The 17,724-nt window shown below is 53.8% G+C and overlaps 1 protein-coding gene across 1 annotated transcript in view; it reads right to left on the bottom strand.

The window, feature by feature from the left end:
- Nucleotides 1-2,071: 2,071 nt before the first annotated feature.
- Nucleotides 2,072-17,724, bottom strand: part of LOC104489063 (glutamate receptor ionotropic, kainate 3) — a gene marked incomplete at both ends in the record, with an annotated part of 21,916 nt that continues 6,263 nt past the window's right edge. The window contains 5 exons of the mRNA XM_010131180.1: nucleotides 2,072-2,185; nucleotides 5,876-5,983; nucleotides 9,354-9,497; nucleotides 11,951-12,124; nucleotides 16,311-16,364. Coding sequence (XP_010129482.1) covers nucleotides 2,072-2,185; nucleotides 5,876-5,983; nucleotides 9,354-9,497; nucleotides 11,951-12,124; nucleotides 16,311-16,364 — 594 coding nt within the window. The remainder of the gene's footprint in view (nucleotides 2,186-5,875; nucleotides 5,984-9,353; nucleotides 9,498-11,950; nucleotides 12,125-16,310; nucleotides 16,365-17,724) is intronic.

The following is a 17,724-nucleotide window of genomic DNA, read 5'->3' as shown; positions in this document are numbered from 1 at the left end:
TCGTGGCATAAATGCCCCGGCTCCAGAGCAGCCATAAAGCACTATTAATTTGGGGAGCGCTGTAGGGATTACATACATATTTAACAGCCGAAGCACTGAGCGTTAGGACGCCGCTCGCTTCAGTAATGTATCTCCAGGTCTCAAACATTTCCTAGGGGGTAATTCTGAACTCTGTGAACCACTTATTCACGGACTATTTCACAATTTATTACTGAAAATGGCCAGACATCCAATTCACAAGCGCTCTCCGTTTGCTAATCGATTTCTCGGTGAAGGTGCCCTCAATTTCATAACTTCACAGCTCCCATATTGCTTGGGGAGACTGGCGCTGGCTGCTGGGGGAATATTTCTCTTCCAACAAGTCACTGCAATATGAGCAAAAGGGGAAAAAATAACCTTTCGTGCTTTTCCTTTGCAAGGTTTCTCCTCTGGCTTCTCCACCACCGTTTACACCAGTGCCGAGGCACAAAGAGGTGTTGCAAACCCAAATAGCGTTCAGGGTTGTGTTTTCTTTTTAGGATTCAGCACAGGAAGATGCAGTGATTGCAGAGCTGGGGTCTGAGCACACGCTTTTCTCCTGCAGGCGAGGGAATTGCGGGACAGCTGTGGTGTCCAGGAGGACACCCCACGGCCCGTGGGCAGGTGCGGGGATGGCACCATTAACAGAAACCTGTGCTTCACGTACATGCTCACAGAGCACGAGGTGAAAATGCTGCCTGAAAAAGGCATGTCAAGGCAGATGGCGGACAGGTCTCCTCCTGGCTCCATCACTTTGTGTGGTGGGCTTTGAGCTACAGTGGTTATGCAGAGTCTGTAATGAAAATGTCCCATTATAACAAATATTACATGGTGAATGGGAAGTTCGTTAGGAGAAGTAAGTGACTAATTTGCAAGGAAGGCTGCAGCAGTGTCTGTCTGTGCTCATGTTCTGCCTGCTTCCAGTCTGGTAACCTCTGGCTGAGGGATACAAGACCTTTGGTTCCAGCCCTTCTCTGCCCTGGACCAGGCGTTTCCTTTCTCTGTTCTCTGGGTGCTATCTTGGTCCCATTCCTTCTAGGACACAAAGCCCCACTCGCAGGTCACATCCTTTTGTGGGGCAAGGACATCATGAGGGATCACACTGCTTCGTGCTGGGGAGCCCATCCCCAGCTGGCTCTTTACCGTCTGTCCCCATATGCTCCCTGAGAAAATGGAGCCCCGAGGGGCCAGGACACTGCTGTAGGCAGAGCCACGGGTCAGGGCCTGTTGTGGGTAGGCTGGCCAAGGGCTGGTATTTTTGTGACTTCCTGGTGACATGCCGTGAGCCCGCGCTGGGCAGCGCAGCCACAGAGAAACCCATGCCACTAGTCATAATTCATTAGATAGTAAATAAAAACTCATTCTGATCTGATGCCTGCCGTCAGATCCAATAGCGAACATGAGAACAAAATGCGGTGTGACAGTTGGAGGTGGAAGAGACCTGCAAAGCAGCTGCGGTTTGCTGGATAACGGCGTTACTCTTAGCTCGTTCAAATAAGTCCTTAAGAGGAAAAAGGAAACATGATGGCCACAGCTAAGCCAAGGTCTCTGTGGGTTTGTGGTATTTTCTTCAGTAAGAAGGACACTCCTGTCTGAGGTGGGCAGTGCCAGCCATCTGACAGTGCCCACTGCTGCCTGCCCAGGCACTGGTGATAGCTGGGTGACTTGGGGCTTTCTTGGGGCTCAGCACATGCAAAGCAAGGCGGGGGACAGGGGACCTGGCCGGACAGCCAGAGCAGAGGAGCTCAGCTGGGATGAGTAGCAGCTGCCTGGGGTGCGGGGAACACGCTGGGTTCCAGGTACCCTGTGCCAGCCTCCCCGTCCACCCCGTCTCGGCTGGCAGCCTCCTCGGGAGCGATGGCACCAGGGGATGCTGCAGGTCACCTGGGTACAGGCACGTGGGCATCACGGTGTCCTGCCAAGCCCAGCCAGCGTGCAGGGGCTCTCTGAGTCCCTGCTCGGCTTTCTGTACTGGGGTGACGTGAGTTTTCAGAGACACCAAATGTCCCTGAGGTTTGTAGGTGAAGGAAAAAGACAGGCTTGGGTCTCCTACCAGGACAGTGGTGACAATTAGAGATCTGTTGCTCAGCGAGTCTGTGACATTAGGTCCTCGTCCTTTGGAAATTTCTGTGATGTTCAAACCATCAGAAGGGCTCCACGCTCCAACCTGAAACGGAGAAGCAAACGAATGCGTGAGCACCCGGCTCACATTCCCCACATGCTCTCAGCATCCTCCTGGCCTGGGAAATGGAGCCTGCTGCTTTTCACCCGCAGTCAGCAGAAGCAAAGCAGAAATTAATGTCTTGTCTCACTTAAACAGAAGATTTTGGTTAACCCTTCAGCTGAAGGTGACTGCAGCCGCACACGTATAATAAACAGCCCCTCCACTGCCCTCTGATGTGGGTGCAGGGAAGAAGACCATGATGACAGGGATTTAGGGGCTGAATGAACGATTTGCAAATCTGAGTAGAGCAAACAATCAAACTGCACTGAGGAGTCAGCTCTGGGAAAGAAGAAGGCAGAACAACAGAAAGGAAGCACAAATGTGATGCCATTTTCTGTCTTTTTTTATTTCCCCACCAATATGCTTTGGTGGGGAGAACTAAAAACGACTTGACCAGCTCTGCGAACCCCTGTCCTCTGCGTGGTGGCAAACCAGATGGACGTGTCTAACAGATCCCTTGGAAGGGCCCTGGTCACCCCTTCGGGGAAGGCCACTGCCATGGGAGCTCTCGGTGCTGGCAGCCACCTGGAGCAGGGGACAGCAGCGGATGTGCTCAGGGCTGGGCATGGGCACACCAGCCACCCTCCTTGTTGGGTTGAGGGGCTCGGCTTTTCTCAGGCTGTCAATGTTAATACGTTATCAGACTCTGAAGACGTCTATTGATCCAGAAATAGCAGAAGTTGTCTCTATTTAAGAGCAGCCATCTGGGCAGTTCTCAGCCTGTTAACGTGATCTCTGCAGAGCAGGGGAGGCTTTAGGACGAGCTTGGACGGCAGGACTGGGCGAAGGACTGTGACAGCGAGAGAAAATGCCCGAAAGCTGGAGGAGTGGGGGAGTGCTGCCAGCAAAGGGAAGGGGGTGGGCATGCAGCCAGCCTGATGGGGAGGAAAAACACCCCCCGTGGCAACAGGGGCAGAAGGATCCTTCTGCTGGGTCAGACTGTGAGATGGGACAGAGAGAAACCAGAGGCAGAGAGCTCCAACCCGCTGGGGAGCCGAGAGCTTCCGATACTTTATTTATTACAGTTTCTAAGATTCTTCAACCTCTTCAGCAGTCCAAGGGGAGAACTTGGATTTACTGCATCCCCCAGAAGAGACTTCATGGTGAGTAATGCTGCCTGGCAAAAAAATGCCATAAATTCTTGAGGAGTTTCCATGAACTTTGTGAAAGGCTCTAAATATTTCAGGTAAAACCTAAGCAATGCCCCGTCTCTCCCTTCGATCGCACAACAGCAGCAACAACAAAAGGTTATTATTCTGTGTGGGAAAAGAGCAGCAGGTCTGAGAGGCCCCTGCTAGCAGCACTGCAGACTCCGTTAACCAGGCTAAGTTGTCTTTAAGAAAATTCAATATGAGGCACTTAAGACTGAATGAATCAGTTTAAAATATTAAGCAAGGAGAGAAAAAGGAAAGAAGTGCATTAAGAGAACTGTGCAAGTCAGATAGTCAGACTACATGTAATTAGGTTTGGTTAATGCCACCGTAATCCCTGGAACATTCAGGAGGTGTAAGGATCAGGGGTTCCATCCTACAGCTCAGCCAACAGATGCTATTGTACATAACCACAATCCTGTGAGATTTGTGTGGCTTTTTGTTATTTCAGATTAATGGTAGACGGGAGCCGAGCTTCAGCAGAGGCGTGACAGCAATGCTTTAACCCCCCCCTAGAGCTGACAAGGAGCTTTCACAGAATGATGGTGGGACCCGTGAAGTCTCCGGGTTGTTGAGGTACCGGTTGAGGGGCTGTGCCGGGGGTGTGTGTGGGGCTCTGGTGGTGTGACACCCTGCACCGTGACCGCCCTGGGACAGCCCAGGGGCATTCGTTTACGGACAGGACTTGCGGTGGCACTGGACCACTGACATTCACGCTGTATCCAAATACTCACGCAGTTTTCTATTATTCTGCCAATGCAGCTCTCCAGCAGCCCGTCTGGGCTCCGAAAAGATGTATTGTTTTTTTTGGTTTAGACTCTATAAACAAAATAGTTTGTAAAAATGAAGTTGAGCTACACAGATCATCTCCCGCTTGGTTCTTGCGAGAAGGTGGTGCCTTCCCCTGCTCCGCTCCTGCCTCCCTCCTGCACACGCTCGGCTGATGGCAGCTGAGACTGAAGGTCATTGGGTTTGTGTGAAATGTTTTCTTTATTCTGTGTTTGACACCAAAAAATACCCACTAAGAGAGTGTTGCGGTGACCTTGAGATTTTTTACGTGCAACAGAGAGCTGCTGCTGGGGTGTGAAAGCGTGGCAACGATTGATTTCCAAGGGAAGGGAAAACAAACAGTAAAACAGGGGGGTAGAGAAGTCAGGCTGTTTGGTCCCAGTGAGCTTCACGGCGCAGGATCCTTCCCCTCCAAAGGGCGGGTTGACCCACCTGCTGCCCACCGCCCCGGGCTGCCTCCCTGCGGGCTCTGATTAATTCCCAGCCTGAGCTGGGCAAGTCATCTGTGTGCTGGCCTGCTGGCCACACGGTTAATTGAAAACTCCCGCTCTGCGCTTCTGGCTGGTGCTTCCCAGGCAGCAGAACCTGTCCCCATGCCGGAGGTGACAGGACTCGGCGCTCAGCCCCAGCTGCCAGCAGGTACCTTGTGCCTGTCGAGAAACAGACTCTGCTCCAGAAAGGGATTTGCTGCCCTGTCGCCAACTTTCTCCTGTAAATCTGCGAGAGCCCTTCAGCAGAAGGGGGATGCAGAATTCCCCACGGGAGGGGTCGGGCTCAGGAGCCCTCAGTGGCCTCGAGTGCTGTTGTTTGGCGACTGGTTGGAGCGCGGCCGTGGGCAATGCTCGCTGCGGGTGCCAGCTGCCTGCTGTGCAGGGCTTGCTCTGCTCCAGGCCACACGCTGCTCGTTTTTGTCTCTATATCACCTTGAAACCCCTGCTCTAGGAGCTGTAATGCTGTACATATTGCCTTTAAAAAAAGTAATTAAAGAAAAGGAAATGAAATCCCCAGGAACACCTGAGCATCAGATCTGCGCATCAGCAGCGTATTTCTGTGCCCAGAGGAGACTCGCCCTCATTAGGAGGTTCTGAGGCTGCAGCCTTGGCATGTCACCTCGGGGTGGCCGGGCAAACACAGGCACTGAACGAGACCCCTCCAGCCAGCCAGGAAAAATGTGCTTTGCTTTGTTCTCTGTCCTTTAGAGAACAAATAAACAAGAATACACACTGCACCCTCCTGCAAAAATCAAGCTTGTGCCTTTTCCAAGCCTTCCGCAATTTTCATTGTGGAAATCATCACACCGAGCTGAGGCTTTGAAGGGCTGCTGCCACCTCAGGGAAAAAACAGCATTTTTGAAGTGAGTCCAGCAAGCCTGGGGATGGGACAGGCTTTGTTCCTTCCACCTTTGGCCTGGGCAAGGAGAGGTTAATGGCTGCTCAGAAAGTTACTTCTGCTTCCGCTATCCCAGGAAAGTGCCACCAGCACTTGGGCAGCTGGTATCTGTAATCCCACGCACGTCGCTCCAGGGCTTGTGAGTCATGGCTGAGGCATGGAAAAGGATCTGAGAAATCCCACAAAGTAAATATCCTTTTATATAAACCCCAGAAAACCTGGAAACAATACAACCACAAACCATTTTCTCTGTCGCCTGAGTATCACACTAAGCCAGATGCAGATAAGACAACCCCCCCCCTACCTTTTCGAGCCCGTCCTCTTTGAGGCTGATGATATCCAAGTCAAAATCTGTCCGTAAACCACTAGTTTTATTGAAGACAATTCGTCCCGTTAATCCTTCCCATTGGGCCTGTGGAAGGGAGAAAAAGTAGCAGAGCTGTTACTTGGAATCACAAATAATCTTTTGCCCTCCACTGTATGTTCTTGTAATTGGTCCTTATACTGGTTCTTTCTTCCCAAGGAACACAGTTAATTAATAATCACCCCCGTCACTGTTCAGACTGCAGAGCTGGAGGTTTTCTCAACTCTCTTGCAGTCCTTGCCACAATTTTTGTTTGCACCTTTTGTCTTCAGCAGCTGTTGCAGGACATGATGACTCAGTAGAAACCCGCGTGCATTTATCACGGCATCCTTGTGTGCTGCCTTTATCCTTGTGGTGCTGATAAACACCGGGCTGCAGGGAGCCCGGGCTTGGGACAGCTCCAGTCGGGCTCGTAAATAATCCCTTTTTGCACGAACCTGCTGGTGCTTCCAAGGAGGGCGGAAGCTAAAATGTCCCCAACACTTCCCTCCTGCCTTCGAGTGGAAGGGGGAGCAGAAGAGTCCAAGCGCTTGTCCAGGCTCTGTGGCTTTGCTGGTGGGCACATGCTGTGTCCGTGCCCCCGGGGCCAGCTGGTGGCAGGAGGAGCACAGGGCAGGTTCCCGCTGAGGCTGGGGAAGCTCCAACCCTGGAGATTTCCAGCGCTTGGGAGGACGAGGTCCTGCACAGCCTGGTCTGACATGGGAGCTAGTCCTGCTCGGAGCTGGAGCTTGGGAAAGACATCTAGATCTGGTTCAACCAAAATGATGGTGTTTCTTTCCCAGTGTTCCCTCTGCAGCACCGGCAGGACGAAGCTCTCTGGTGTCGGAGGTGAGAGGGCCCCGGATCAGGCACTAGCTGTGTTGGCAGAGCGGGTGCCTGCTCTGCCCGGGGACAGGGCTAGCATGTGCTGTGAGCAGCATCCCGAGGAGGATACTCCCATGCCAGCGCTGGGCTGCTGGCACACTTCACTGCTTCGCCATCGCCTCGCAGCAGTGGGGAGCTGGGGCTCGGGCTCCTTCGCTGGGAGGTTCAGACCATGCCCGCTCCTCACTGATGAGTGTGTTTACTTTATGGGTGGGGGAGCTTGAAATACCCCAATGAGATGAAGGTGGCGTAATGTATTCCCAAGGGGAAACTACTGGCGTATTTCCCAGTAAATATGCCTCTCTGGCTCTTCCTCATAAATTCCTGAGGAATAATGACAGCATCCTCCCAGCCTGGCCCCTGGTGAGGTCTGGGGAGGGCTCTGCTCGGTTTGGTGTGCAAGTGGTTTGCCTGTGGGATGCGCAGCCTGCGGAGCCCCCTGGGAGCCACGGAGAGCGAGCACAGAGTGTTTCATGTACCCGACAGGCAAACCCAGCTGTGTGCTGAGTCCTGCACCTCCTGCGTGGCGGGGGCCAGGGCTCTGATGGGCTGAATGGCTCCTGGCGCTGGACTGGGGGTGCATGGCATCACCGTGGCCCCCAGCAGGCTCTGATCCTGCTCCGGTTGGCTCCATCTCCACAAGCAAACCCTAAGTGCCTCCCAGGCAGGCTGAAGCTGCGGAGGATCATGTGCCCTTGCCCCCTGTCCCCTCTCTTGGCCCTGTCTCTCCACTTCCCGGAGAGCCCTGATGGGGTGAGGGTGGCTACTCCAGGGCTGGCAGGACCACCATCCCAGCCCCTTTGCACCCGGCGAGCGGGAACAAGCAGGGCTTCACCCAGGAGCGACCCCTCCACAGCGATCCTGTGCGGTGGGTGCCGTGGTCTGTGCGAGCACAGAGGGAGCGGTGCTGGGGCCTGTGGGGAGCCAGGACCGAGGCAGTGGGTGTCTGCGGTGAGGCATCCCTCCACGCGCTGCTTTGTCTGTACGGGAGTTCGGAGAGAGCAATTACTGTGTGTTCTGATTGCGGTGGGGAGGAAGCTTCTCCCTGCAACGTGCTGTCGCGGTGCCAGGAAGGGAAACAACAGGCGGGCACTGGAGTGTGAGCTCAGGGTAATTTGCGAAAGGAGCCAACCAAACAAATTATTTACACTCTCTTTTGGCAGCCAGCTGGAGCGGCTTTCTGCAGAAGGGAACAAAACACGGAGAAGGAGAGAGGGGAGAGAGACCATCTCCAGTGCCTGTTAAGAAAGAAGTTCATTCTGTCTCTGCAAGGAGAATTGATCCTCCTCTCTCCTTCTCCGCTACTCCTGTGTGGAGGCTCTGAGCAGCCCAGGCAGCACCTGAGGGCAGGGGGCAAGGTCCCGCTGTGCTCGTGTGCGCAGCGTCTCCTGGGGTCTCTCAGAGCAACAAGTAACAACGAATTTGTACACTTTTCTGTTTGAAAGCAGCACCTGAGGGCAGGGGGCAAGGTCCCGCTGTGCTCGTGTGCGCAGCGTCTCCTGGGGTCTCTCAGAGCAACAAGTAACAACGAACTTGTACACTTTTCTGTTTGAAAATGCCAGGGAATCTTACACCTGGGCATGTGTCCCATCCTGCAGCCAGGTCCCCATGAGAGGAGCCCTGGCACAGGGATTTGGGAGGGCCTCAGGGTACCTAAGGGGCTTTTGACACACAGACATGTCTGGTGGGGTTTGCAGCATCTCCCTGCAGCTCTGCCTTCATTTTCTCCTTCTGTGAGAGCTCCTTTGTGGGGACAGAGTGAACCCCGGGGGTGAGGGCAGAGTGGGTGCTTGGGGGCTCTTCTGGGAGCTCTGGCCACCTCTTGCCACAGCTTCTCTGCGCTGCACTCCCTTGGAGAGCTCCCTGCTCGTGAACCCCATGCTTTGAGCCTGCTTGCGAGCTTAAGCCAGATGCAAACAAACAATTATGTGGGCTGAGCAGCAAGAAATCATAATGACTGAAAACAGAGGGGGACCGAAGCTGCCTCCTCGCTCCCTGGGCTCCCTACTTGCTAACTGCACCGCGCTGCCAAAGCTGTTCGTCAGCATGCAGGCAGAGGCGCGGGGCACTGCCAGCTCTGCTGCCGGGCTTTAGCGGCGCTGAATGCCCTTTGTGGCCCCCAAGCAAATGTTCCTCTGAAAGGCAAATGGCTCTTGCCCTGTGAAGAAACGGCCTCTGAGAGAGCGGTCCAGCTGCTCCTGACGCAAGAAGAAGCCAGGGGACTCAGGGACGGCACGGGAGGTTTCAGCATGGTTCGGGCAGTTTGGCGTGGCTGCATGCATCCAGTTTTGAAGACAAAGAGGGGATTTTTCCTTTCTGGGTGCACTCAGCAGCCCAGTGTGTGTCTGTGCTCTGTCCAGCCAGCCCAGCCCAGACAGGGAGGGGGTGTGTGTGTGTGTGTGTGTGTGTGTGTGTGTGTGTGTGTGTGTGTGTGTGTGTGTGGTTTTTACCCCTGTCTGTGCCCCCATAGCTGCGTGCTGGGCAGCCGCCCTGGTCCTGCTGGGGAGGTTTGGTGACAGTGGGAAGCAGTTATGGTTGTGAACCATGCTTTTACCTCTTTGATAAAATTCATGAAGCGTCCTCCGAACCTCCAGGCTTTGTGGCGATGGCACTGCAGGGAGTTCACGGTCATCTGAGGGGCACGCTGGTAGCAGACGGAGACCACGTGCACCGCGTCGTACAGGAGGGCAGCGTCTGTCTAAAGAAGAGGGAGCAGCATTTGCGTGGGTAGTGGTTCCAGAGCAAGGGAACAGTCGGGCAGTAAAGCAGCGGGGGATCCATAACGTGTCACGGGAGAAGCTGCAGGAACTCGCTCTGAGTTACCCCATGCCTGGCAGACCCAAGGGTTTTGCTGCCCAGAGCCCCAGGGACCATCCCGCCTCACCCTCTGTGAGGGCAGGGCTGGGGTCTCAAGGTCCCGGGGGTCTCGAGGGGTTGCCGTGAAGGCGTGTGCTTTAGCACAAGGCTTGTACAACCCCCCAGGCTGACCTCTCATGCAAAGCACGTCCTCGGAGCACGTAGCTCTGCACATGATGAAGCCTCACGAGAGTGTTTTCCTGTTACGTGGCTCTTTAGATTACAAGATCATATCTCTTAAAAATTGTGAGAGTGCCGTTCGTCTGAGCATGTCTGTGGGGTTATTTCTGGCAATTCACTGCTGTGCAGTCCAACAGGAGTGCAGCTATTTCTAAACGTAGAAGGTAGTAACAGCATCTTCTTATATAGTCTGTTTTGTCTGAGCGTAAAAAAAAACCTACATGAGAACATATTCTCCGCGCTATTTTATACACGGGGAGGTAAGAAACAGAAGTTAAATGGCTTGTCTATGGGCATGGAATTTTCCAAAATGACCCAAACTGTCACCAAATCAGGATCTCACAGATCTGTAGCATCTTCCCGCGTTTCAGTGATTTGATCTACGGAGAATCTTTTTTTTTTTCCTTTCATATAATGTGATGGATTTAGATCCAATTTGAGATGCCCCATCTCACCTCCAAACACTGATCATGAGAATTGGATTTATTTTGCACTCTGATATGGTAAGTCCTCCTAGTGAAATTACATTATTTGCTGGCTTCACAAAGCTACCAAACAGATGTGAGTGTAGCAGCAGTGTAATAAAACAAAATAATACAGCAAATAACTGGGCAAATATCTAACAGGACGTGGCCATGGAGAAAATCCTCCAACGCTGGCAGCCATCCCCGTGACCTTCCCTTCCCGCAGCGCCTGACCGTGAAGAGCAGGTGCCCGACCTGCATCCCATGGGCTTGTACTTACAGCCGAGGGACAGGTTTTGTAAGTTTAGGGCTAGGGGAGAGGGGGAACAAGAACACGTCCAAGCAATTTCATGGCGAATTACAATCCCTAATGCCCAGCTGAGGTCAGGGCCCCACTGGGAGAGACACCAGACCAGCAGAAAGAAAAGGCAGGATCCCCTCTGAAGAGCAGAGGGAGTGAGAGAGGAGCCAGTGGCAGGGGGAGCCCAGCACCGTTGCGGGTAACATGTTGCTGCAATTTGTGGGCAATGCTGCAGAAGAGCGGAAAGCTAGAGGAGAGCGGTGGGGCTCTCCTCTGAGAACAAAGAAAGGACGAGAGGGGTATGAGGAGCCATTTCAAGGTGAAAGTCTGGGAGGCTTTACCACTAGTGGGGTTGGTCCTGGCAGATCTAAAGGGAGAGGGAAGGAGGGAGCCAGTCAGCAGTTACGGTGCTTGGAGACAGCCTCGCAGGAAAGACAGATGGGTGAGCAGGTGCTGTACCTTCCGAGCAGTAACGCAGCAGAGCAGAGCTGCCATCAGAGCCTAAAAGGAGTCATCAAAGCTGCAGCAAAGCCCTTCTCTGGGCATAGCTTTGGCTCTTTCTCCCTCATCAATCTCAGCGAATTGCCTGGCCCAGTCCAGCCACGTGCGGTGCTCCCAGCCCTGGGAGATGGGTGTTTGGCTGCTCTCAGGGACTCTGTGATGGCAGCTGGAGCTCTGCATGGCCCCGAGGGAGAGGCCCCAGCCACTGGGCTCATCCGGGGGGATGGGAGCGTTTCTGCTCTCCAGTGCTGCTCCCGAACTGGGCAGATCGTCCTGCCCTGAGCTGGAACAGGGCTCGTGGGGAGCAGCCAGGAAGGATGCCCTTCCCTGGGGGTTCGGGGCGCATGCAGCAAGTCCCTGCCCCGGGGAGCGAGCACGCACTGCATCTGCACATCAGGCGAGCATGGAGTGATCCCGCTGTGCTGGGATCCCAGCTGACCGCAGCTCCCTGCGGAAAGAGCCAGGGCGCTGCCCTGCCGTGCTCAGCCCTCTCTGCTACTGAAAGCTTTGAGTCTTGCTGCTCCTGGGGCAGCTTTTTTACCGGCAGGAAGGGAGGGGAGGGGAGGATCAGTCTCTCAAATTTGGCACATCTGTTGGCAGCTGGGCCTGGAAAAGGAGAGCATGGACAGAGCAATGGGTGCGAAGGACTGACCAGGCGAACGCACTGCCTTTGAGGGACAGTTACTAACGAATGCAAGTAACTGCCTTGGGGCAGATACCTGGGATGAGGTGTCATTAGTACAGGAACCAAAAAAAATAATGTTTAGACCTTAACGAATGTTCCTGCCTTCCCTACAGCTCCGGTCTGCTCCCCAGACCTCACCCATGTTTTGCTTAAACTTCTCATACCATCATGACGCCATCGAGCAGTCCCAGCTGAGCCTTGGGCACCGACTGCAGCCGCTCCATGGACCACTTCTCGATGATGGAGGACACGTGTGGGTTCTCCACGTTGAGGATCCGGAAGCCGGTCAGGTTCACTCCAGAGTAGCGGTATGGTTCTAGGTCTAATGCATAAAGATCCTTAAAAGAGAGAAACTGGTTTAAACATTTCGTTTAGCTTTGTTTTGTTTGTCTTTTCTGCATCGGTTCATGCCGGTGTTGGGAGTGAGAAGGCAGAGCCCACGGAAAGAGGGAGGTGGGAAGATGCTCTCCTGAATTCGGTGGATTGTACTGTCTGTTGCCATCAGTCGCTGCCTGCAGAGACTCGTAGGTGTCTCTGGAATTCGGGTGTCGTATGTGCAGGTTCACCCACACGCAGCAGCGGGAAACTCCTGCCAAAGAACGAACTCTCTGCATGATGAGACAGGGGAATTGTGGGGAGAAAACCAGAACTGCTGTCTGTAACCGTGAAAAAAGAGGCTTGTGACCAAGGGGGAGTGGACAAGGCAGAGTTCCTGTCTCTGAAGCTCCCTGGGCCCTTCCTGTGGAAGATCTGCTGCGAGTGCAGAAGCCCACAGCCCGCTGCGGATGACAGAGTCACCCGGGCTGCAGAATGCCAATTTGCAGACGGCCATCAAAGAGGAACTAAGACGCACTTTTTGACATTCCGACCAGCCTACACAGTCTGCAAGTGATTGAGGGTGCCCTTTATATGATGAAAACCACCCTGGCCAGGCAGCCTGCGGCTCTGCTGGCAGCCAGCCCACCACGTCATTTGGCAGGCAGGCGGAAGGGGGTGCGGGGGCTCCGCGAGTGCACTGCGTTAATGCATCTCTTGGCTCCTCCGCACGTCTAAATATTAACTTCAGTTCGGGGATTAACTTCATTGCTCAGTAACTAGTCGGAGTAGTTTGGGGTTGGCTAGCACGGCAAGAGTGTCCCGAACTGGTCTGCTCAGCAAAGACCCCGGGCAGCCAGCCCGAGGGGCGTCGCGAGGGACCATGCTGGCAAACGGCAGTCAGGTGGGGGCTACCTTACTTGGAACTGCTTCTTGGATGGACACACTGAACCGGTTTCCCTGTTCAATGGTGGTGAAGATGCCGGGAGCTGGAAAGGCGGCAGTGCTGTCTTCTGTGACAGAGGGTGGGGGGCGAGTACAGGAGCAGCGTTCATCGCCCTCACAAGGGTTGTGAAACAGAGCTTATGTACAGCGTGAGATCGTGTTGCTGATGCTGTTTGGTACGGTGTGGCAGTGCTGGTGGGACACAGCCACACTGGGGGGTCACCCAGACACGGCGTGGGCCAGCAGCACACTCTGTTCTGCCCACGGGGGAGCTGGGAGAGCGCTGTCCCCTAAACACCCTGCCCTGGGCAACGAGCCGCAGCAGCAGCCCTCGCCACAGCCCAGGCTGCCTTCTCCACGGGAGAGCGAGGAGCTCTTATGGCTGTTTTGCTTTACAAGCTTTGGGGGTTTGGTCGTTTCTCTAAGTGCTGGCCTCTGACCATGCAGCCCAAGGCGCTCTGCTGACGGGTCCCTGCTAGAACCTGCAGCTGCAGCCGGGGACCGAGTCATTAATCACACCCGCAGCAGAGCTCAGGGCATGTAGTGTTTGGGTTTTTTCCTCCTGAAAAATTGCAAGCACAAGCCTCCAGGTTTTGTTAAAGGGCATGGTGAAAACCAGGCCACAGAGTTGACTTTTAAATGACTCACGGTAACTAAGGGCAAATACAGTAGTTTAACCTCAGAGAAATGCTTGTTCCACACGGGTGTGAGGGTCGCAGCGGGTCCTGCCTGACCCACTGGAATCGATTTATTTTTTCAGGATTTGTAACTTTTTATCAGACGCTTCAGTTTGTGCTCTGGAAATTGCCAGAGAATAATTTTTGTTTGCACAAGCAGATGACTTGACCCTCAGAATGTGACCATATGTGACAGATCTGATCCGCTGAGCTCCAGAGCGCGTGGTCTCATCACACAGCTGTCAGACTGCCAGCCCTGGCCACCTCCCAGAGCCTGCCAGTGTTCAGGGTGCCCTCGCCATGCTGCTGCTCTCCACTGACCCTTCGTTTCCCCAGCTTCCTACAGAAGCCAACCTCCCACTGGGTTCCAGTTTAAACCTCAGCTGCAGCCTGGTTTATCACTTCCTGGAGTTAGAGGCTAGTTAAGAATACAAGCTGAGTGTCAGAACGTGGAGGGGTGTGGGGGTGAATTGCCCTATCAGTTTCTTCTGGTTTTTCTGCTCCTGCACAGCCACAGATTGAAACATCTGGTTCTATTTTCCACCTCATCTACATGCCCTTTCGCTCATTGCTTTCTGTACTGCACAATAATTCTCTGCTCCATCCTACTAGCTTTAGGAAAGTTTTAATCTCGGCATGTCTGTGCGGCTCTCCCCCTTTCTTCCACCTGCTCTCCCAGCTCCCCAGTTAAAACCCAGCTTTGGTTCATCAGTTGTAGGCAGCAGCGCTGAGGTCTGGTCCTCGCCACATCCATGGTGGGGAGCTGCAAAAGCAGGTGTCTGGGCAGGGCATCCTCCGTCTGCTGCTGTGCAGAACAGCTCGTGGGGATGGTGCCTGCCGCAGGTTGCCGAGGATCCCTGTCTGGGCATGGATTTGCTTGGCAGCTGCCACAGGGAGGAGCAGCCGTGGCTGTAACGGGAGGCAGGGATGTAGAGCTCTGCTGGAATGATAAGCTGGGACGTGCTCAGTCACGAGTACCGGAGTTGTGGCATGAGCCTCAGGTACGTTGAGTTTACTGAGGGTACCCAATGATCAGCACCAGTGGAAAACTGGGCTGGCTGGTTCCGTGCCTGAGCAGAGGAAGGCGGTTGTGTTGTTTTAGTTTACGTCGACTCAAAGCATGGGCAGAGATTCCTGCTTGCACTGTTCGGTAACTGCTGTCAGCAGCAGAAGGGACAGCAGGCAGTGGGGAAACTTCTCCACTTGCGAGGACTTCTTTTACCGGCTGCTGGGCAGCCCCTTGAAGCGCTGGGTTGGAGGCTGTGAGCTGTGCGTGCGCTGAACGGTTCCTTCTCCTCTGGTGGAAGGGGCTGGTGGGGCTCTTTCCACTGAAGTCACTGAACTGCACTCTTGCTGCCTAGCAAAACGCTGAAGCATTTCACACCAAGTGTTGATACACTGCGCTCGGTATTGACGAGGGACCTTTTAGAACCGTTCAGTATAACATAATAGACTAATTCATTAGCACCCCATGGGTCTAGTACTGCAGAAGCTGAAGCACACGCGTTGCAAGCTAGGAAAACATTGCCTTGAGGAATGACAGATTAAAATATCTTTCCCATGATATAACTGTTATTTCAGGAAAGTGGCATTAATTGTGATTGCTTATCTATTAATTTATTATAATTCCTCTTTTCCCGCCCCCAGGCTGTACCTACACATGAAATGTACTCCAGGCTCAGCTGGGGCTGATTAATAGGAGGTTATCTGGGAAACGCTTAAAGCTGCCTGGAATAGATAATGGCAGCAGGGGTAATTAACATGGCTTTTGCATTTGAAAAATAAATTTTGCAGTTTTTGAGGGCTAGTTTAGTCTGTTTCTTTCCTAAAGGGAAAAAGATAAATTGGATCACACAAAATTCAACAGTGTGCTAGACAAAGGCATCCTACATGGAAGCAAAGCTGGCATGTCAAAACCCAACCCTGATGCAGAGGAGGACTGGCCCGTGTTTAAAGAGAGCCGAGCTAATTTCAAGCTGAGTTCTTCTCATGCAAAATAAACCCATGGGACTGAACTACTGACCCTAGCGGGGCTGCTCCCAGCTCTGAAGGAAGACCTGCAGCAACACACAGAACCACCCACTCAGTTCTGACTGAGACTTGGTCCCATCAAACCCTGTCTGCGGGACTGCGCCCTCGCAAATTTGCACAGGTGCTCCTCTTCCAACATGTGGGCAGCTGCACTGAAATCAAAGTGACTGGGAGGGGAAAGAGGACCAGAACCCACCATCTCTGCAAAGCCAGAGCAGCTCCAAAGGAGCAAGTTGGTCCAAAAGCAGTGGAAGAGAAGACTGACGTCTCTTAGAACGAGTACCTGGGCTGTGCTGCGGTTGCAGAGGTGTTAGATCCCAGTCACTGTGGTCCAACTCTAACCCGAAGCTGAGCCTCTCCCTGCCCTCCCCTTCTGTGGGGGTCCCAGAGCTCCCTTCCCCTTGCTCTTCCCACCCCACCACTTTGGCGTCCTTGGCTGTGCGGTGCACGCCCAGGAAGGACCCTGGCCCCTCTCCTCCCGCTCAGACACCTCCTCACTGTCCATTCCAGTTCAGCAGAGAGTGTAAAAGGAGTTGGCACAGATGAGATACTTTACCAGAGTGGTGAAGATGAAGTGGTAGTATTCTGTCATCATTCCCATGGCCATGGCCTTGAGGAGAGGAGGGAGAGGAGGTTAGTGACAGTCGATACGATCCAACACCAGTCATGCAACTTAAACCCCAAGAGCTGCTCGGGTAACTGTGGCAGGAGGTGGACCCAGAAACACAGCAGCTGGGTTCTGGACCCATCTGCGAAGCCGTCCAGCACGTCCTTGGCCAGCAAGAGGCACATGCTCCAGTGCCAGGCTGAACGGTGGTCTCGAGCCTTTCTGAAGTGGTGGCCATGCTCAGTGTCCGGCGCCGGTGCAGCCAGCAGCATTGCTGGGTGTTGCTGTGCCACAGAAAGCCGGGACACCCCCTGTTGCACAGCGTGTGCTGATGGGTCACATGTGGTGCAGGGTCTTCCAGGGACACGGCCTGGCCTCTGTCAGCACAGCTGGGACAAGGAGGGTGGCCTTCCCCTCTCAGGTACCGAGCAATGAGCAGCCTCAGTCAAACCTGTGCAGGATGGCCACAAAGCAGCTTACTCTTGTGGTTACGAGTCATGTGCTGCCTAAGCAGCTGAGGAAAAGGCTTCTTATTTCTCAGAGGTGTGTTCCTGGTGCTCCACACCCCTGCCCCATCAGTGTCCGTCCATATAACGTGTACCCGTAGCTCTTGTCTGAGTCCCCACATCCTGCACCCAACAGCCAGGTTCTAACTCGGGGCCCGATTTAGAAATGGGTCAGTGAAGGTAAAGGCACAGGGGTGGGGAGCGGGACGTCTCCCACCCTCATCCCTCAGAGGTCGTGGTCTGGACCCGAGGGCTCCTGGCGAGCCCAGGCTGTCGGTGTGCCAGCCCCGACACGAAGGATGGTTTGTGCAGATTGCTGGGATTTGCATAACTGAGCAGTGGAGGGACATGCTGTTCTGCGGGACTGTCAGAGGATGGCTGTGGTCTGGAGCGATCTCGGCTCGGTGACTGTGTCCAGGCCCTTCACAGCGTGAAGGGAACATGTTGCTGCCTATGAGGAAGGTCACCTTGAACCGGTGCCGTGCTAAAGGAAAGAGATACCGGTGTTTTTGATGGTGATGCTGACTCTGTGAGCACATCTTCTGGAGAAAAGACATGCAAGAGCACTTGAAAATCCCCTCCAATGGGAAAGCAGCTTCAAGCCCCCCAGAATGTTTCCTTCCCTTGTTTTTTGCTAAAATTACTGCGACAGAATTTAGTCCTGAGGAAGGAAGTGACAGTTTGAAGGAAGTGACAGTTTGAAGGAAGTGAGATGTCAAAAAACAAGGGAAGAGGGAAAGTTCTAGATTACAAGCCCAGATAATGTAACTGTAGAGTGTGACTTGACCCCATGTTTTCTGGCCTGGGAGCACCCTAGAGAAAGCCCGAGAGCTGTCTCTGTGGCAGGGGGTGGGTGC

The sequence above is a fragment of the Buceros rhinoceros genome, unplaced genomic scaffold, assembly GCF_000710305.1.
Source record: "Buceros rhinoceros silvestris isolate BGI_N320 unplaced genomic scaffold, ASM71030v1 scaffold210, whole genome shotgun sequence".
NCBI classification, from domain to species: domain Eukaryota; kingdom Metazoa; phylum Chordata; class Aves; order Bucerotiformes; family Bucerotidae; genus Buceros; species Buceros rhinoceros.
The sequence above is the reverse complement of the archived record's forward strand: the minus strand, read 5'-3'. Positions and strand labels throughout refer to the sequence as shown.